The 14,468-nt window shown below is 50.5% G+C and overlaps 1 protein-coding gene across 2 annotated transcripts in view; it reads left to right on the plus strand.

The window, feature by feature from the left end:
• eif4h (eukaryotic translation initiation factor 4h) overlaps window positions 1-14,468 on the plus strand; it is a 30,051-nt gene that overhangs the window by 9,532 nt on the left and 6,051 nt on the right. For both annotated transcript variants that reach the window (XM_069912870.1, XM_069912871.1), the window contains exon 4: window positions 11,854-11,938. In XM_069912870.1, the coding sequence (XP_069768971.1) occupies window positions 11,854-11,938 (85 nt within the window). The remainder of the gene's footprint in view (window positions 1-11,853; window positions 11,939-14,468) is intronic.

Consider the following 14,468-nt stretch of genomic DNA (forward strand, 5'->3'; position numbering starts at 1 on the left):
CAGGCTGGTATCTGTCCATGGGTTGTGGGATTATGTATAGAATAACAGATCCCTGAGATTCGGTCAGAGGCTGGTATCTGATCCAGTGGTTTAAGAAGTTTATATATAGAATAACAGATCCCCGGGAGTCGGTCACAGGCTGTTGTCCATCCAGGTGTTCGGGAGGTTTATATATAGATTAACACAACCCTTAGAGGTGGTCACAGACTGGAATCTGATTCAGGAGTCCAGGAGGTTTATATATAGAATAACTGATCCCCAGGAATGGGACACACTCTAGGATCTAATCCAGCAGTTCAGGGGGGGATTATATATAGAATAACTGATCCCTGAGAGTGGTTCACAGTCTTGGATCTGATCAATGAGTTTGGGGGGGTTTATATATAGAATAACAGATACCCGGGAGTGGGTCACAGGCTGGGATCTGTCCATGGGTGGTGGGGTTATGGATGGAATAACAGATCCCTGGGAGTGGGTACAGGCTGGAGTCTGATCCAGGGGTTCGGTGGTTTATATATAGAATAACAGATCCCCAAGAGTGGGTCACAGGCTGGGATCCGATCCAGGAGTTCAGGGGTTTATATATAGAATAGCTGATGCCTGAGAAGTGGGCTATAGGCTGGGATCTGATCCAGGGTTTCGGGGCAGGTTTATAAATAGAATAACTGATCCCTGAGTGTGGTTTACACGCTGGGATGTGGTTCAGGGGTTCATATATGGAATAACAGATCCCCGGGTGTGAGTCACAGGCTGGGATCTGATCCAGGGATTCGGTGGTTTATATGTAGAATAGCAGATCCCCGGAAGTTGGTTAGGACTGGGGTCTGAATTAGGGGTTCGTGGGGGGGGGGGGGGGGTGGTTATATAGAATAACAGATCCCCATGAGTGGGTTACCTGCTGGAATATGAGCAGGGGTTCGGGAGGTTGATACATAGAGTAGCAGATCCCCGGAAGTTGGTCACAGGCTGGGATCTGATCCAGGTGTTCAGGTGAGTCGTTGCTGTACAGAATAACTGATCCCCGGGAATGGGTCATAGGCTGAGTTCTTATCCAGAGGTTAGGGGTGGGTTCATTTGTAGAATAACAGATCCCCGGAAGTTGGTCAAAGGCTGGTATCTGATCCAGGAGGTTTATATATAGAATAACTGATTCCCAGGAATGGGTCACAGGCTAGCATCTGATCCAGCGGTTCAGGGGGATTTATATATAGAATTACTGATCCCCAAGAATGGTTCACAGACTTGGATCTGTTCAAGGGGTTTGGGGAGTTTATATATAGAATAACAGATCCCCGGGTATGGGTCACAGGCTGGGATCTGTCCATGGGTTGTGGGGTTATGTATAGAATAACAGATCCCCGGGATTCGGTCACAGGCTGGTATCTAATCCAGTGGTTTTGGGAGTTTATATAAAGAATAACAGATCCTTGGGAGTGGGTCACAGGCTGTTGCCCATCCAGGGTTTCGGGAGGTTTATATATAGATTAACACAACCCTTAGAGGTGGTCACAGGCTGGGATCTGATCCAGGAGTCCAGGAGGTTTATATATAGAATAACTGATTCCCAGGAATGGGTCACAGGCTAGGATCTGATCCAGCGGTTCAGGGGTATTTATATATAGAATTACTGATCCCCAAGAATGGTTCACAGACTTGGATCTGTTCAAGGGGTTTGGGGCAGGTTTATATATGGAATAACAGATCCCTGGGAGTGGGTACAGGCTGGGTTCTGATTCAGGGGTTCGGTGGTTTATATATAGAATAACACATCCCCTGGAGTGGGTCACAGGCTGGGATCTGTACATGGGTTGTGGGGTTATGTATAGAATAACAGATCCCCGAGCTTCAGTCAGAGGCTGTTATCTGATCCAGTGGTTTGAGGAGTTTATATATAGAATAACAGATCCCCGGGAGTGGGTCACAGGCTGGGATCTGATCCTCGGGTTCGGGAGTTTTATGTATAGAATAACAGATCCCTTGGAGTGAGTACAGGCTGGGGTCTGATCCAGTGGTTTGGGTGGGTTCATATGTAGAATAACAGATCCCCGGAAGTAGGTCACAGGCTGGGTTCTGATCCAGTGGTTTTGGGGGGGGGGGGGGGGGGTTCATATGTAGAATAACAGATAACCCAGAGTGGGTCACAGACTGGGGCCTGATCCAGGGGTTCGAGGGGTTTATATATAGCATAACAGATCCCCGGTAAAGGGTTACAGGCTGGAATCTGATCAGTGTTTGGGTGGGGGTAGGGGGCCGGGGTATATGTAGAATAACAGATTCCCGGGAGTGGGTCAACGGCTGTGATCTGATTCAGGTGATTTATATATGGAATAACAGATCCCTGGGATTGGGTACAGGCTGTGATTTGATGCTGGGGTTCGGTGGTTTATATATAGAATAACAGATCCCCTGGTGTAGGTTACAGGCTGGGATCTGATCCTGGGGTTTGGGAGTTTTATATACAGAATAACAGATCCCCGGGAGTGGGTCACAGACTGGGGCCTGATCCAGGGGTTCGAGGTGTTTATATATAGCATAAAAGATCCCCGGTAAAGGGTTACAGGCTGGAATCTGATCAATGTTTGGGCGGGAGGAGGGGGCCGGGGTATATGTAGAATAACAGATTCCCGGGAGTGGGTCAACGGCTGTGATCTGATTCAAGCGATTTATATATGGAATAACAGATCCCTGGGAGCGGGTACAGGCTGGGGTCTGATCCAGGGATTCGAGGGGTTTATATATAGCATAACAGATCCGCGGGAAAGGGTTACAGGCTGGAATCTGATCAGTTTGGGCGGGGGGGCGCGGGGTATATGTAGAATAACAAATTCCTGGGAGTGAGTCAAAGGCTGGGATCTGATCCAGGCATTCAGATGATTTATATATGGAATAACAGATCCCTGGGTGTGGGTACAGGCTGGGTTCTGATCCAGTGGTTTTGGGGGGGGGGGTTCATATGTAGAATAACAGATCCCTGGAAGTGGGTCACAGGTTTGGATCTGATCCAGGGGTTTTGAGGGTGAGTGGTTATATATAGAATAACAGATAACCCAGAGTGGGTCACAGGCTGGGATCTGATCCTGGGGTTCGGGAGTTTTATATACAGAATAACAGATCCCTGGGAGTGGGACACAGACTGGGGCCTGATCCAGGGGTTCGAGGGGTTTATATATAGCATAACAGATCCCCGGTAAAGGGTTACAGGCTGGAATCTGATCAGTGTTTGGGTGGGGGTAGGGGGCCGGGGTATATGTAGAATAACAGATTCCCGGGAGTGGGTCAACGGCTGTGATCTGATTCAGGTGATTTATATATGGAATAACAGATCCCTGGGATTGGGTACAGGCTGTGATTTGATGCTGGGGTTCGGTGGTTTATATATAGAATAACAGATCCCCTGGTGTAGGTCACAGGCTGGGATCTGTCCATTGGTTGTGGGGTTATGTATAGAATAACAGATCCCTTGGAGTGGGTACAGGCTGGGGTCTAATCCATGGGTTCGGTGGTTTATGTATAGAATAACAGATCCCCTGGAGTGGGTCACAGGCTGGGATCTGTACATGGGTTGTGGGGTTATGTATAGAATAACAGATCGCTGAGATTCGGTCACAGGCTGTTATCTGATCCAGTGGTTTGGGGAGTTTATATATAGAATAACAGATCCCCGGGAGTCGGTCACAGGCTGTTGTCCATCCAGGTGTTCGGGAGGTTTATATATAGATTAACACAACCCTTAGAGATGGTCACAGGCTGGGATCTGATCCAGGAGTCCAGGAGGTTTATATGTAGAATAACTGATTCCCGGGAATGGGTCGCAGTCTAGGATCTGATCCAGCGGTTCAGGGGGGCATTATATATAGAATAACAGATCCCTGAGAGTGGGTTACAGGCTGGAATCTTTTCCAAGTGTTCTGGGGTTGGGGTTATATATAGAATAACAGATCACTGAGAGTGGGTCACAGGCTGGGATCTGATCCAGGGGTACAGGGGATTATATATAGAATAACAGATCCCTGTGAGTGGTTCACAGACTTGGATCTGATCAAGGGCTTTGGGGAGTTTATTAATAGAATAACAGATCCCTGAGAGTGGGTCACAGGCTGGGATCTGATCCAGGGGTTCGGAGGGTGGTGTTTATATATAGAATAACAGATCCCCATTAGTGGGTCACAGGCTGGGATCAGATCCAGGGGTTCGGGGAGGGGGTGTGTTATGTATAGAATAACTGATCGCTTGGATTGCGTCAGAGGCTGGAATCTGATCCACGGGTTTGTAGTGTTCATATGTAGAATAACAGACTCCCGGACTGGTTTACAGGCTGGGATCTGATCTAGGGGTTCGGGTGTTTATATATAGAATAGCTGATCCCTGAGAAGTGGGTTACATGCTGGGATCTGATGCAGGGTTTCCAGGTGAGTATATAAATAGAATAACTGATCCCTGATTGTGATTTACACGCTGCGATTAGGTTCGGGGGGTTCATATATGGAATAACAGATCCCCAGGTGTGGGTCACATGCTGGGATCTGATCCAGGGGTTCGGGGGTTTTTATGTAGAATTACAGATCCCTTGGAATGGGTCACAAGCTGGGATCTGATCCAGGGGTCCGGGGGTGGAGGGTTATATATAGAATTACAGATCCCCGGTGGTGGGTTACTGGCTGGGATCTGATCAGGGGTTCGAGGGGTTTATGTATAGAATAACAGATCTGCCGATGTGTGTTACAGGCTGGGGTCTGATTCAGGGGTTCGGGGGATTTATGCATAGAATAACAGATCCCCAGCAGTGGGTCACAGGCTGGGTTCTTATCCAGGGGTTTAGGGGTGGGTTCATATGTAGAGTAACAGATCCCCGGGAGTCATTCAGAGGCTGTTATCTGATCCAGTGGTTTGGGGAGTTTATATATAGGATAACAGATCCCCAGGAGTGGGTCACAAGCTGGGATCTGATCCAGGGGTTCGGGTGGGGGTTTATGTACACAATAACAGATCGCTGGGAATTGGTCACAGGCTGGGATCTGAGGCAGGGATTCGGGAGGTTTAGATATGGAATAACAGATCCACGAGTGTGGATCACAGGCTGGGATTTGATCCAGGGGTTCGGGAGGTTTATATGTAGAATAACAGCTCCCCGGTAGTGGGTTACAGACTGGCATCTTGTCCAGGGGTTCTAGGGTTGGGGTTATATATAGAATAACATCCCCGAGAGTGGTTCACAGGCTGGAATCTGATCCAGGGGTCCGCAAGGTTTATATATGGAATAACAGATCCCTGCTAGTGGGTCACTGGCTTGGATCTGATCCAGAGGTTCGATGTGTTTATATATAGAATAGAAATCCCCGGAAGTGGGTTACAGACTGGAGTCTGATCTAGGGGTTTGGTGGGGGAGGGGGGGGTTATATATAGAATAACAGGTCGCGGGAGTGGGTCACTGGATGGGAAATGATCCAGGTATTCGGGAGATCTATATATAGATTAACAGATCCCCAAGAGAGGGTTACCCGCTGGGATATGACCACGGGTTTGAGAGGTTGATATATAGTATAACAGATCACTGTAAGTGGGTCACAAGCTGGGATCTGATCCAGGTGTTTGGGGAGTTTATATATAGAATAACAGATCCCCGGGAGTGGGTCACAGGCTGCGATCTGATCCAGGGGTTCGGGAGTTTTATATATATATATATATATAGAATAACAGTTCCCCGAGAGTGGGTCACAGGCTTGGATCTGATCCAGGGGTTTGGGGGTGGGGGGTATATATAGCATAAACGGATCCCCAGGAAAGGGTTATAGGGTGGAATCTGATGAGTGTTTGGGCATGGGTTGGGGTATATGTAGAATAACAGATTCCTGGGAGTGGGTCAAATGCTGGGATCTGATCCAGGCATTCAGGCGTTTTATGTATGGAATAACAGATCCCTGGGAGTGGTTACAGGCTGGGGTCTGATCATGATGTTTGGTGGTATATATATATAGAATAACAGATCCCCGGAATTTGGTTGTAGGCTAGAGTCTGATCCAGGGGTCCAGGAGGTTTATATATAGAATAACAGATCCCCGGTAAAGGGTTACAGGCTGGAATCTGATCCAGTGGTTTGGGGGGGTTCATATGTAGAATAACAGATCCCCGGAAGTGGGTCACAGGTTGGGATCTGATCCAGGGGTTTTGAGGGTGAGTGGTTATATATAGAATAACAGATAACCGAGAGTAGGTCACAGGCTGGGATCTGATCCTGGGGTTTGGGAGTTTTATATACAGAATAACAGATCCCCGGGAGTGGGTCACAGACTGGGGCCTGATCCAGGGGTTCGAGGTGTTTATATATAGCATAAAAGATCCCCGGTAAAGGGTTACAGGCTGGAATCTGATCAATGTTTGGGCGGGAGGAGGGGGCCGGGGTATATGTAGAATAACAGATTCCCGGGAGTGGGTCAACGGCTGTGATCTGATTCAAGCGATTTATATATGGAATAACAGATCCCTGGGAGCGGGTACAGGCTGGGGTCTGATCCAGGGATTCGAGGGGTTTATATATAGCATAACAGATCCCCGGGAAAGGGTTACAGGCTGGAATCTGATCAGTTTGGGCGGGGGGGCGCGGGGTATATGTAGAATAACAAATTCCTGGGAGTGAGTCAAAGGCTGGGATCTGATCCAGGCATTCAGATGATTTATATATGGAATAACAGATCCCTGGGTGTGGGTACAGGCTGGGTTCTGATCCAGTGGTTTTGGGGGGGGGGGTTCATATGTAGAATAACAGATCCCTGGAAGTGGGTCACAGGTTGGGATCTGATCCAGGGGTTTTGAGGGTGAGTGGTTATATATAGAATAACAGATAACCCAGAGTGGGTCACAGGCTGGGATCTGATCCTGGGGTTCGGGAGTTTTATATACAGAATAACAGATCCCTGGGAGTGGGACACAGACTGGGGCCTGATCCAGGGGTTCGAGGGGTTTATATATAGCATAACAGATCCCCGGTAAAGGGTTACAGGCTGGAATCTGATCAGTGTTTGGGTGGGGGTAGGGGGCCGGGGTATATGTAGAATAACAGATTCCCGGGAGTGGGTCAACGGCTGTGATCTGATTCAGGTGATTTATATATGGAATAACAGATCCCTGGGATTGGGTACAGGCTGTGATTTGATGCTGGGGTTCGGTGGTTTATATATAGAATAACAGATCCCCTGGTGTAGGTCACAGGCTGGGATCTGTCCATTGGTTGTGGGGTTATGTATAGAATAACAGATCCCTTGGAGTGGGTACAGGCTGGGGTCTAATCCAGGGGTTCGGTGGTTTATGTATAGAATAACAGATCCCCTGGAGTGGGTCACAGGCTGGGATCTGTACATGGGTTGTGGGGTTATGTATAGAATAACAGATCGCTGAGATTCGGTCACAGGCTGTTATCTGATCCAGTGGTTTGGGGAGTTTATATATAGAATAACAGATCCCCGGGAGTCGGTCACAGGCTGTTGTCCATCCAGGTGTTCGGGAGGTTTATTTATAGATTAACACAACCCTTAGAGATGGTCACAGGCTGGGATCTGATCCAGGAGTCCAGGAGGTTTATATGTAGAATAACTGATCCCCGGGAATGGGTCGCAGTCTAGGATCTGATCCAGCGGTTCAGGGGGGCATTATATATAGAATAACAGATCCCTGAGAGTGGGTTACAGGCTGGAATCTTTTCCAAGTGTTCTGGGGTTGGGGTTATATATAGAATAACAGATCACTGAGAGTGGGTCACAGGCTGGGATCTGATCCAGGGGTACAGGGGATTATATATAGAATAACAGATCCCTGTGAGTGGTTCACAGACTTGGATCTGATCAAGGGCTTTGGGGAGTTTATTAATAGAATAACAGATCCCTGAGAGTGGGTCACAGGCTGGGATCTGATCCAGGGGTTCGGAGGGTGGTGTTTATATATAGAATAACAGATCCCCATTAGTGGGTCACAGGCTGGGATCAGATCCAGGGGTTCGGGGAGGGGGTGTGTTATGTATAGAATAACTGATCGCTTGGATTGCGTCAGAGGCTGGAATCTGATCCACGGGTTTGTAGTGTTCATATTTAGAATAACAGACTCCCGGACTGGTTTACAGGCTGGGATCTGATCTAGGGGTTCGGGTGTTTATATATAGAATAGCTGATCCCTGAGAAGTGGGTTACATGCTGGGATCTGATGCAGGGTTTCCGGGTGAGTATATAAATAGAATAACTGATCCCTGATTGTGATTTACACGCTGCGATTAGGTTCGGGGGGTTCATATATGGAATAACAGATCCCCAGGTGTGGGTCACATGCTGGGATCTGATCCAGGGGTTCAGGGGTTTTTATGTAGAATTACAGATCCCTTGGAATGGGTCACAAGCTGGGATCTGATCCAGGGGTCCGGGGGTGGAGGGTTATATATAGAATTACAGATCCCCGGTGGTGGGTTACAGGCTGGGATCTGATCAGGGGTTCGAGGGGTTTATGTATAGAATAACAGATCTGCCGATGTGTGTTACAGGCTGGGGTCTGATTCAGGGGTTCGGGGGATTTATGCATAGAATAACAGATCCCCAGCAGTGGGTCACAGGCTGGGTTCTTATCCAGGGGTTTAGGGGTGGGTTCATATGTAGAGTAACAGATCCCCGGGAGTCATTCAGAGGCTGTTATCTGATCCAGTGGTTTGGGGAGTTTATATATAGGATAACAGATCCCCAGGAGTGGGTCACAAGCTGGGATCTGATCCAGGGGTTCGGGTGGGGGGTTTATGTACACAATAACAGATCGCTGGGAATTGGTCACAGGCTGGGATCTGAGGCAGGGATTCGGGAGGTTTAGATATGGAATAACAGATCCACGAGTGTGGATCACAGGCTGGGATTTGATCCAGGGGTTCGGGAGGTTTATATGTAGAATAACAGCTCCCCGGTAGTGGGTTACAGACTGGCATCTTGTCCAGGGGTTCTAGGGTTGGGGTTATATATAGAATAACATCCCCGAGAGTGGTTCACAGGCTGGAATCTGATCCAGGGGTCCGCAAGGTTTATATATGGAATAACAGATCCCTGCTAGTGGGTCACTGGCTTGGATCTGATCCAGAGGTTCGATGTGTTTATATATAGAATAGAAATCCCCGGAAGTGGGTTACAGACTGGAGTCTGATCTAGGGGTTTGGTGGGGGAGGGGGGGGGTTATATATAGAATAACAGGTCGCGGGAGTGGGTCACTGGATGGGAAATGATCCAGGTATTCGGGAGATCTATATATAGATTAACAGATCCCCAAGAGATGGTTACCCACTGGGATATGACCACGGGTTTGAGAGGTTGATATATAGTATAACAGATCACTGTAAGTGGGTCACAAGCTGGGATCTGATCCAGGTGTTTGGGGAGTTTATATATAGAATAACAGATCCCCGGGAGTGGGTCACAGGCTGCGATCTGATCCAGGGGTTCGGGAGTTTTCTATATATATATAGAATAACAGTTCCCCGAGAGTGGGTCACAGGCTTGGATCTGATCCAGGGGTTCGGGGGTGGGGGGTATATATAGCATAAACGGATCCCCAGGAAAGGGTTATAGGGTGGAATCTGATGAGTGTTTGGGCATGGGTTGGGGTATATGTAGAATAACAGATTCCTGGGAGTGGGTCAAATGCTGGGATCTGATCCAGGCATTCAGGCGTTTTATGTATGGAATAACAGATCCCTGGGAGTGGTTACAGGCTGGGGTCTGATCATGATGTTTGGTGGTATATATATAGAATAACAGATCCCCGGAATTTGGTTGTAGGCTAGAGTCTGATCCAGGGGTCCAGGAGGTTTATATATAGAATAACAGATCCGCGGGAGTGGGTCACAGGCTGGGTTCTGATCCAGTGGTTTGGGGGGGTTCATATGTAGAATAACAGATCCCCGGAAGTGGGTCACAGGTTGGGATCTGATCCAGGGGTTTTGAGGGTGAGTGGTTATATATAGAATAACAGATAACCGAGAGTAGGTCACAGGCTGGGATCTGATCCTGGGGTTTGGGAGTTTTATATACAGAATAACAGATCCCCGGGAGTGGGTCACAGACTGGGGCCTGATCCAGGGGTTCGAGGTGTTTATATATAGCATAAAAGATCCCCGGTAAAGGGTTACAGGCTGGAATCTGATCAGTGTTTGGGTGGGGGTAGGGGGCCGGGGTATATGTAGAATAACAGATTCCCGGGAGTGGGTCAACGGCTGTGATCTGATTCAAGCGATTTATATATGGAATAACAGATCCCTGGGAGCGGGTACAGGCTGGGGTCTGATCCAGGGATTCGAGGGGTTTATATATAGCATAACAGATCCCCGGGAAAGGGTTACAGGCTGGAATCTGATCAGTTTGGGCGAGGGGGCGCGGGGTATATGTAGAATAACAAATTCCTGGGAGTGAGTCAAAGGCTGGGATCTGATCCAGGCATTCAGATGATTTATATATGGAATAACAGATCCCTGGGAGTGGGTACAGGCTGGGTTCTGATTCAGGGGTTCGGTGGTTTATATATAGAATAACACATCCCCTGGAGTGGGTCACAGGCTGGGATCTGTACATGGGTTGTGGGGTTATGTATAGAATAACAGATCCCCGGGCTTCAGTCAGAGGCTGTTATCTGATCCAGTGGTTTGAGGAGTTTATATATAGAATAACAGATCCCCGGGAGTGGGTCACAGGCTCTTGTTCATCCAGGGTTTCAGGAGGTTTATCTATAGATTAACACAACCCTTAGAGATGGTCACAGGCTGGGATCTGATCCAGGAGTCCAGGAGGTTTATATATAGAATAACTGATCCCCGGGAATGGGTCACAGTCTAGGATCTGATCCAGCGGTTCAGGGGGGCATTATATATAGAATAACAGATCCCTGCTAGTGGGTCACTGGCTTGGATCTGATCCAGGGGTTCGATGTGTTTATATATAGAATAGCAGATCCCCGGAAGTGGGTTACAGATGGAGTCTGATCTAGGGGTTCGGTGGGGCGGGGGGGGGGGGGGTTATATATAGAATAACAGATCGCGGGGGTGGGTCACTGGATGGGAAATGAACTAGGTGTTCGGGAGATCTATATGTAGATTAACAGATCCCCAAGAGTGGGTTACCCGCTGGGATATGACCACGGGTTTGAGAGGTTGATATATAGTATAACAGATCACTGTAAGTGGGTCACAAGCTGGGATCTGATCCAGGTGTTCAGGTGGGGCGTTTATTTTATGAATAACGGATCGCCAGGAGTGGGTCACAGGCTGGGATCTGATCCAGTGGTTCGGGAGTTTTATATATATATATAGAATAACAGTTTCCCGAGAGTGGGTCACAGGCTTCCATCTGATCCAGGGGTTCGCTGGGGGGGGGGGTGGTTATATATAGAATAGCAGAACCCTGGGAATGGGTCACAAGCTGGGATCTGGTCTGGGGGTGAGGGTTATATACAGAATTACAGATCCCCGAGCTTGGGTTACAGGCTGTGATCTGTGTTTGAGGGTTTATATGTACAACAGATCCCCGGGAGTGGGTCACATGCTGGGATCTGATCCATGGGTTTGGGGGTTTTATCTATAAAGAATAATAAGATTCCCCGGGGGTGGGTTACAGGCTGGGATCTGATCAGAGTTTCAAGGGGTTTATATATATAATAACAGATCCCCCGATGTATTTTATAGGCTGGGGTCTGATTCAGGTGTTTGGGGGATTTATGTATAGAATAACAGATCCCAGGAATGGGTCACAGGCTGGGATCTGATGTAGTTGTCCGGGAGGTTTATAGAATAACAGATCCCCGGGAGTGGGTCACAGGCTGAGATCTGATTAATACTCTACCCAACAGCTGTACGGAGACAGGACATTGAGGGTGGACATCGCGGAGGGTCGCAGGCAAGAGAAGGGCGGGTTTGGACGTGGAGGCGACAGAGGTGAGCTCCCTCCCTCCTCATGCCCCTCTAATTGGAGCTACACTCCCTCATTTCTCTTGTCATTTTAGGGAACTCACTTCCTCCATGCTCCCTAAGAGTGCTCCCTCAACTATCCCCTCTCCAGCTGAGCTCCCTGACACATACTGTTTAGGGACCTCTCACCCTCCCCTCAGGGGTCTTCCTTCCTCTCCTGAAGGAGCTCCATATCTCCAGTGGGGGCTTTGTCCACTCCCCTGTGCTTAGACATCCCCTTTCCTGGGACTCTCTGCATCCACTGCTTTTTCTCTCCCTCTCTTTCCCTCTCTCCCCTCTCTTTTCCCTTCTCCCTTCTCTTTCCCCTCTCCCTTCTCTGTCCCCATCCCCCTTTTCTCCCTCTCCCCTCTCTTTCCCTGTTTCCCTTCTCTCTCTTTCCCCCTCTCCCTCCTCTTTCCCCCTCTCCCTCCTCTTTCCCCGCTCTCCCCTCTTTCCCCGCTCTCCCCTCTTTCCCCGCTCTCCCCTCTTTCCCCGCTCTCCCCTCTTTCCCCGCTCTCCCCTCTTTCCCTCTCCCCTCTTTCCCCTCTTTCCCCTCTCCCCTCTTTCCCCTCTCCCCTCTTTCCCCTCTCCCCTCTTTCCCCTCTCCCCTCTATCCCCTCTCCCCTCTTTCCCCTCTCCCCTCTTTCCCCTCTCCCCTCTTCCCCTCACCCCACTTTCCCCTCTCCCCTCTTTCCCCTCTCCCCTCTTTCCCCTCTCCCCTCTTCCCCTCTCCCCTCTTTCCCCTCTCCCTTCTTTCCCCTCTCCCCTCTCCCCCTCTTTCCCCTCTCCCCTCTTTCCCCTCTCCCCTCTTTCCCCTCTCCCCTCTTTCCCCCTCTCCCCTCTTTCCCCTCTCCCCTCTTTCCCCTCTCCCCTCTTTCCCCCTCTCCCCTCTTTCCCCTCTCCCCTCTTTCCCCTCTCCCCTCTTTCCCCTCTCCCCTCTTTCCCCTCTCCCCTCTTTCCCCTCTCCCCTCTTTCCCCTCTCCCCTCTTTCCCCTCCCCTCTTTCCCTCTCCCCTCTTTCCCCTCTCCCCTCTTTCCCTCTCCCCTCTTTCCCCTCTCCCCTCTTTCCCCTCTCCCCTCTTTCCCCTCTTTCCTCTTTCCCCCTCTCCCCTCTTTCCCCTCTCCCCTCTTTCCCCTCTCCCCTCTTTCCCCTCTCTCCTCTTTCCCCTCTCCCCTCTTTCCCCTCTCCCCTCTTTCCCCTCTCCCCTCTTTCCCTCTCCCCTCTTTCCCTCTCCCTCTTTCCCCTCTCCCCTCTTTCCCCTCTCCCCTCTTTCCCCTCTCCCCTCTTTCCCCTCTCCCCTCTTTCCCCTCTCCCCTCTTTCCCCTCTCCCCTCTTTCCCCTCTCCCCTCTTTCCCCTCTCCCCTCTTTCCCCCTCTCCCCTCTTTCCCCTCTCCCCTCTTTCCCCTCTCCCCTCTTTCCCCTCTCCCCTCTTTCCCCTCTCCCCTCTTCCCCTCTCCCCTCTTTCCCCTCTCCCCTCTTTCCCCTCTCCCCTCTTTCCCCTCTCCCCTCTTCCCCTCTCCCCTCTTTCCCCTCTCACCTCTTTCCCCTCTCCCCTCTTTCCCCTCTCCCCTCTTTCCCCTCTCCCCTCTTTCCCCTCTCCCTCTTTCCCCTCTCCCTCTTTCCCCTCTCCCCTCTTTCCCCTCTCCCCTCTTTCCCCTCTCCCCTCTTTCCCCTCTCCCCTCTTTCCCCTCTCCCCTCTTTCCCCTCTCCCCTCTTTCCCCTCTCCCCTCTCTCCCCTCTCCCCTCTTTCCCCTCTCCCCTCTTTCCCCTCTCCCCTCTTTCCCCTCTCCCCTCTTCCCCTCTCCCCTCTTTCCCCTCTCCCTTCTTTCCCCTCTCCCCTCTCCCCTCTTTCCCCTCTCCCCTCTTTCCCCTCTCCCCTCTTTCCCCTCTCCCCTCTTTCCCCTCTCCCCTCTTTCCCTCTCCCCTCTCCCTCTTTCCCCTCTCCCCTCTTTCCCCTCTCCCCTCTTTCCCCTCTCCCTCTTTCCCCTCTCCCCTCTTTCCCCTCTCCCCTCTTTCCCCTCTCCCCTCTTTCCCCTCTCCCCTCTTTCCCCTCTTTCCCCTCTCCCCTCTTTCCCCTCTCCCCTCTTTCCTCTTTCCCCTCTTTCCTCTTTCCCCTCTCCCTTCTCTTCCCCCTTCTCTTTCCCCCTCTCCCCTCCCTTTCCCCTCCTCCCCTCCCTTTCCCCTCCTCCCCTCCCCTCTCTTTCCCCCTCCCCTCTCTTTCCCCCTCCCCTTTCTCCCTCTCCCTTCCCTTCCCCCCTCTCTTTGTCCCCCTCTTCTCTGTCCCCCCTTCTCTGTCCTCCCCTTCTCTGTCCTCCCCTTCTCTGTCCCCCTCTTCTCTGTCCCCCTCTTCTCTGACCCCCTCTTCTCTGACCCCCCCTCTTTCACCCTCTCCCCACCCTTTCCCCCTCTCTTCCCCATCTCCCCTCTCTTTCCCATCTCCCCTCTCTTTCCTATCTCCCCTCTCTTTCCCCTCTCTCACCCCCCTCTTTCCCCCCACTCTCTCCTCCATTTCTCTCTC

Source organism: Narcine bancroftii, unplaced genomic scaffold (genome assembly GCF_036971445.1).
Source record: "Narcine bancroftii isolate sNarBan1 unplaced genomic scaffold, sNarBan1.hap1 Scaffold_254, whole genome shotgun sequence".
Taxonomy (NCBI): Eukaryota; Metazoa; Chordata; class Chondrichthyes; order Torpediniformes; family Narcinidae; genus Narcine; species Narcine bancroftii.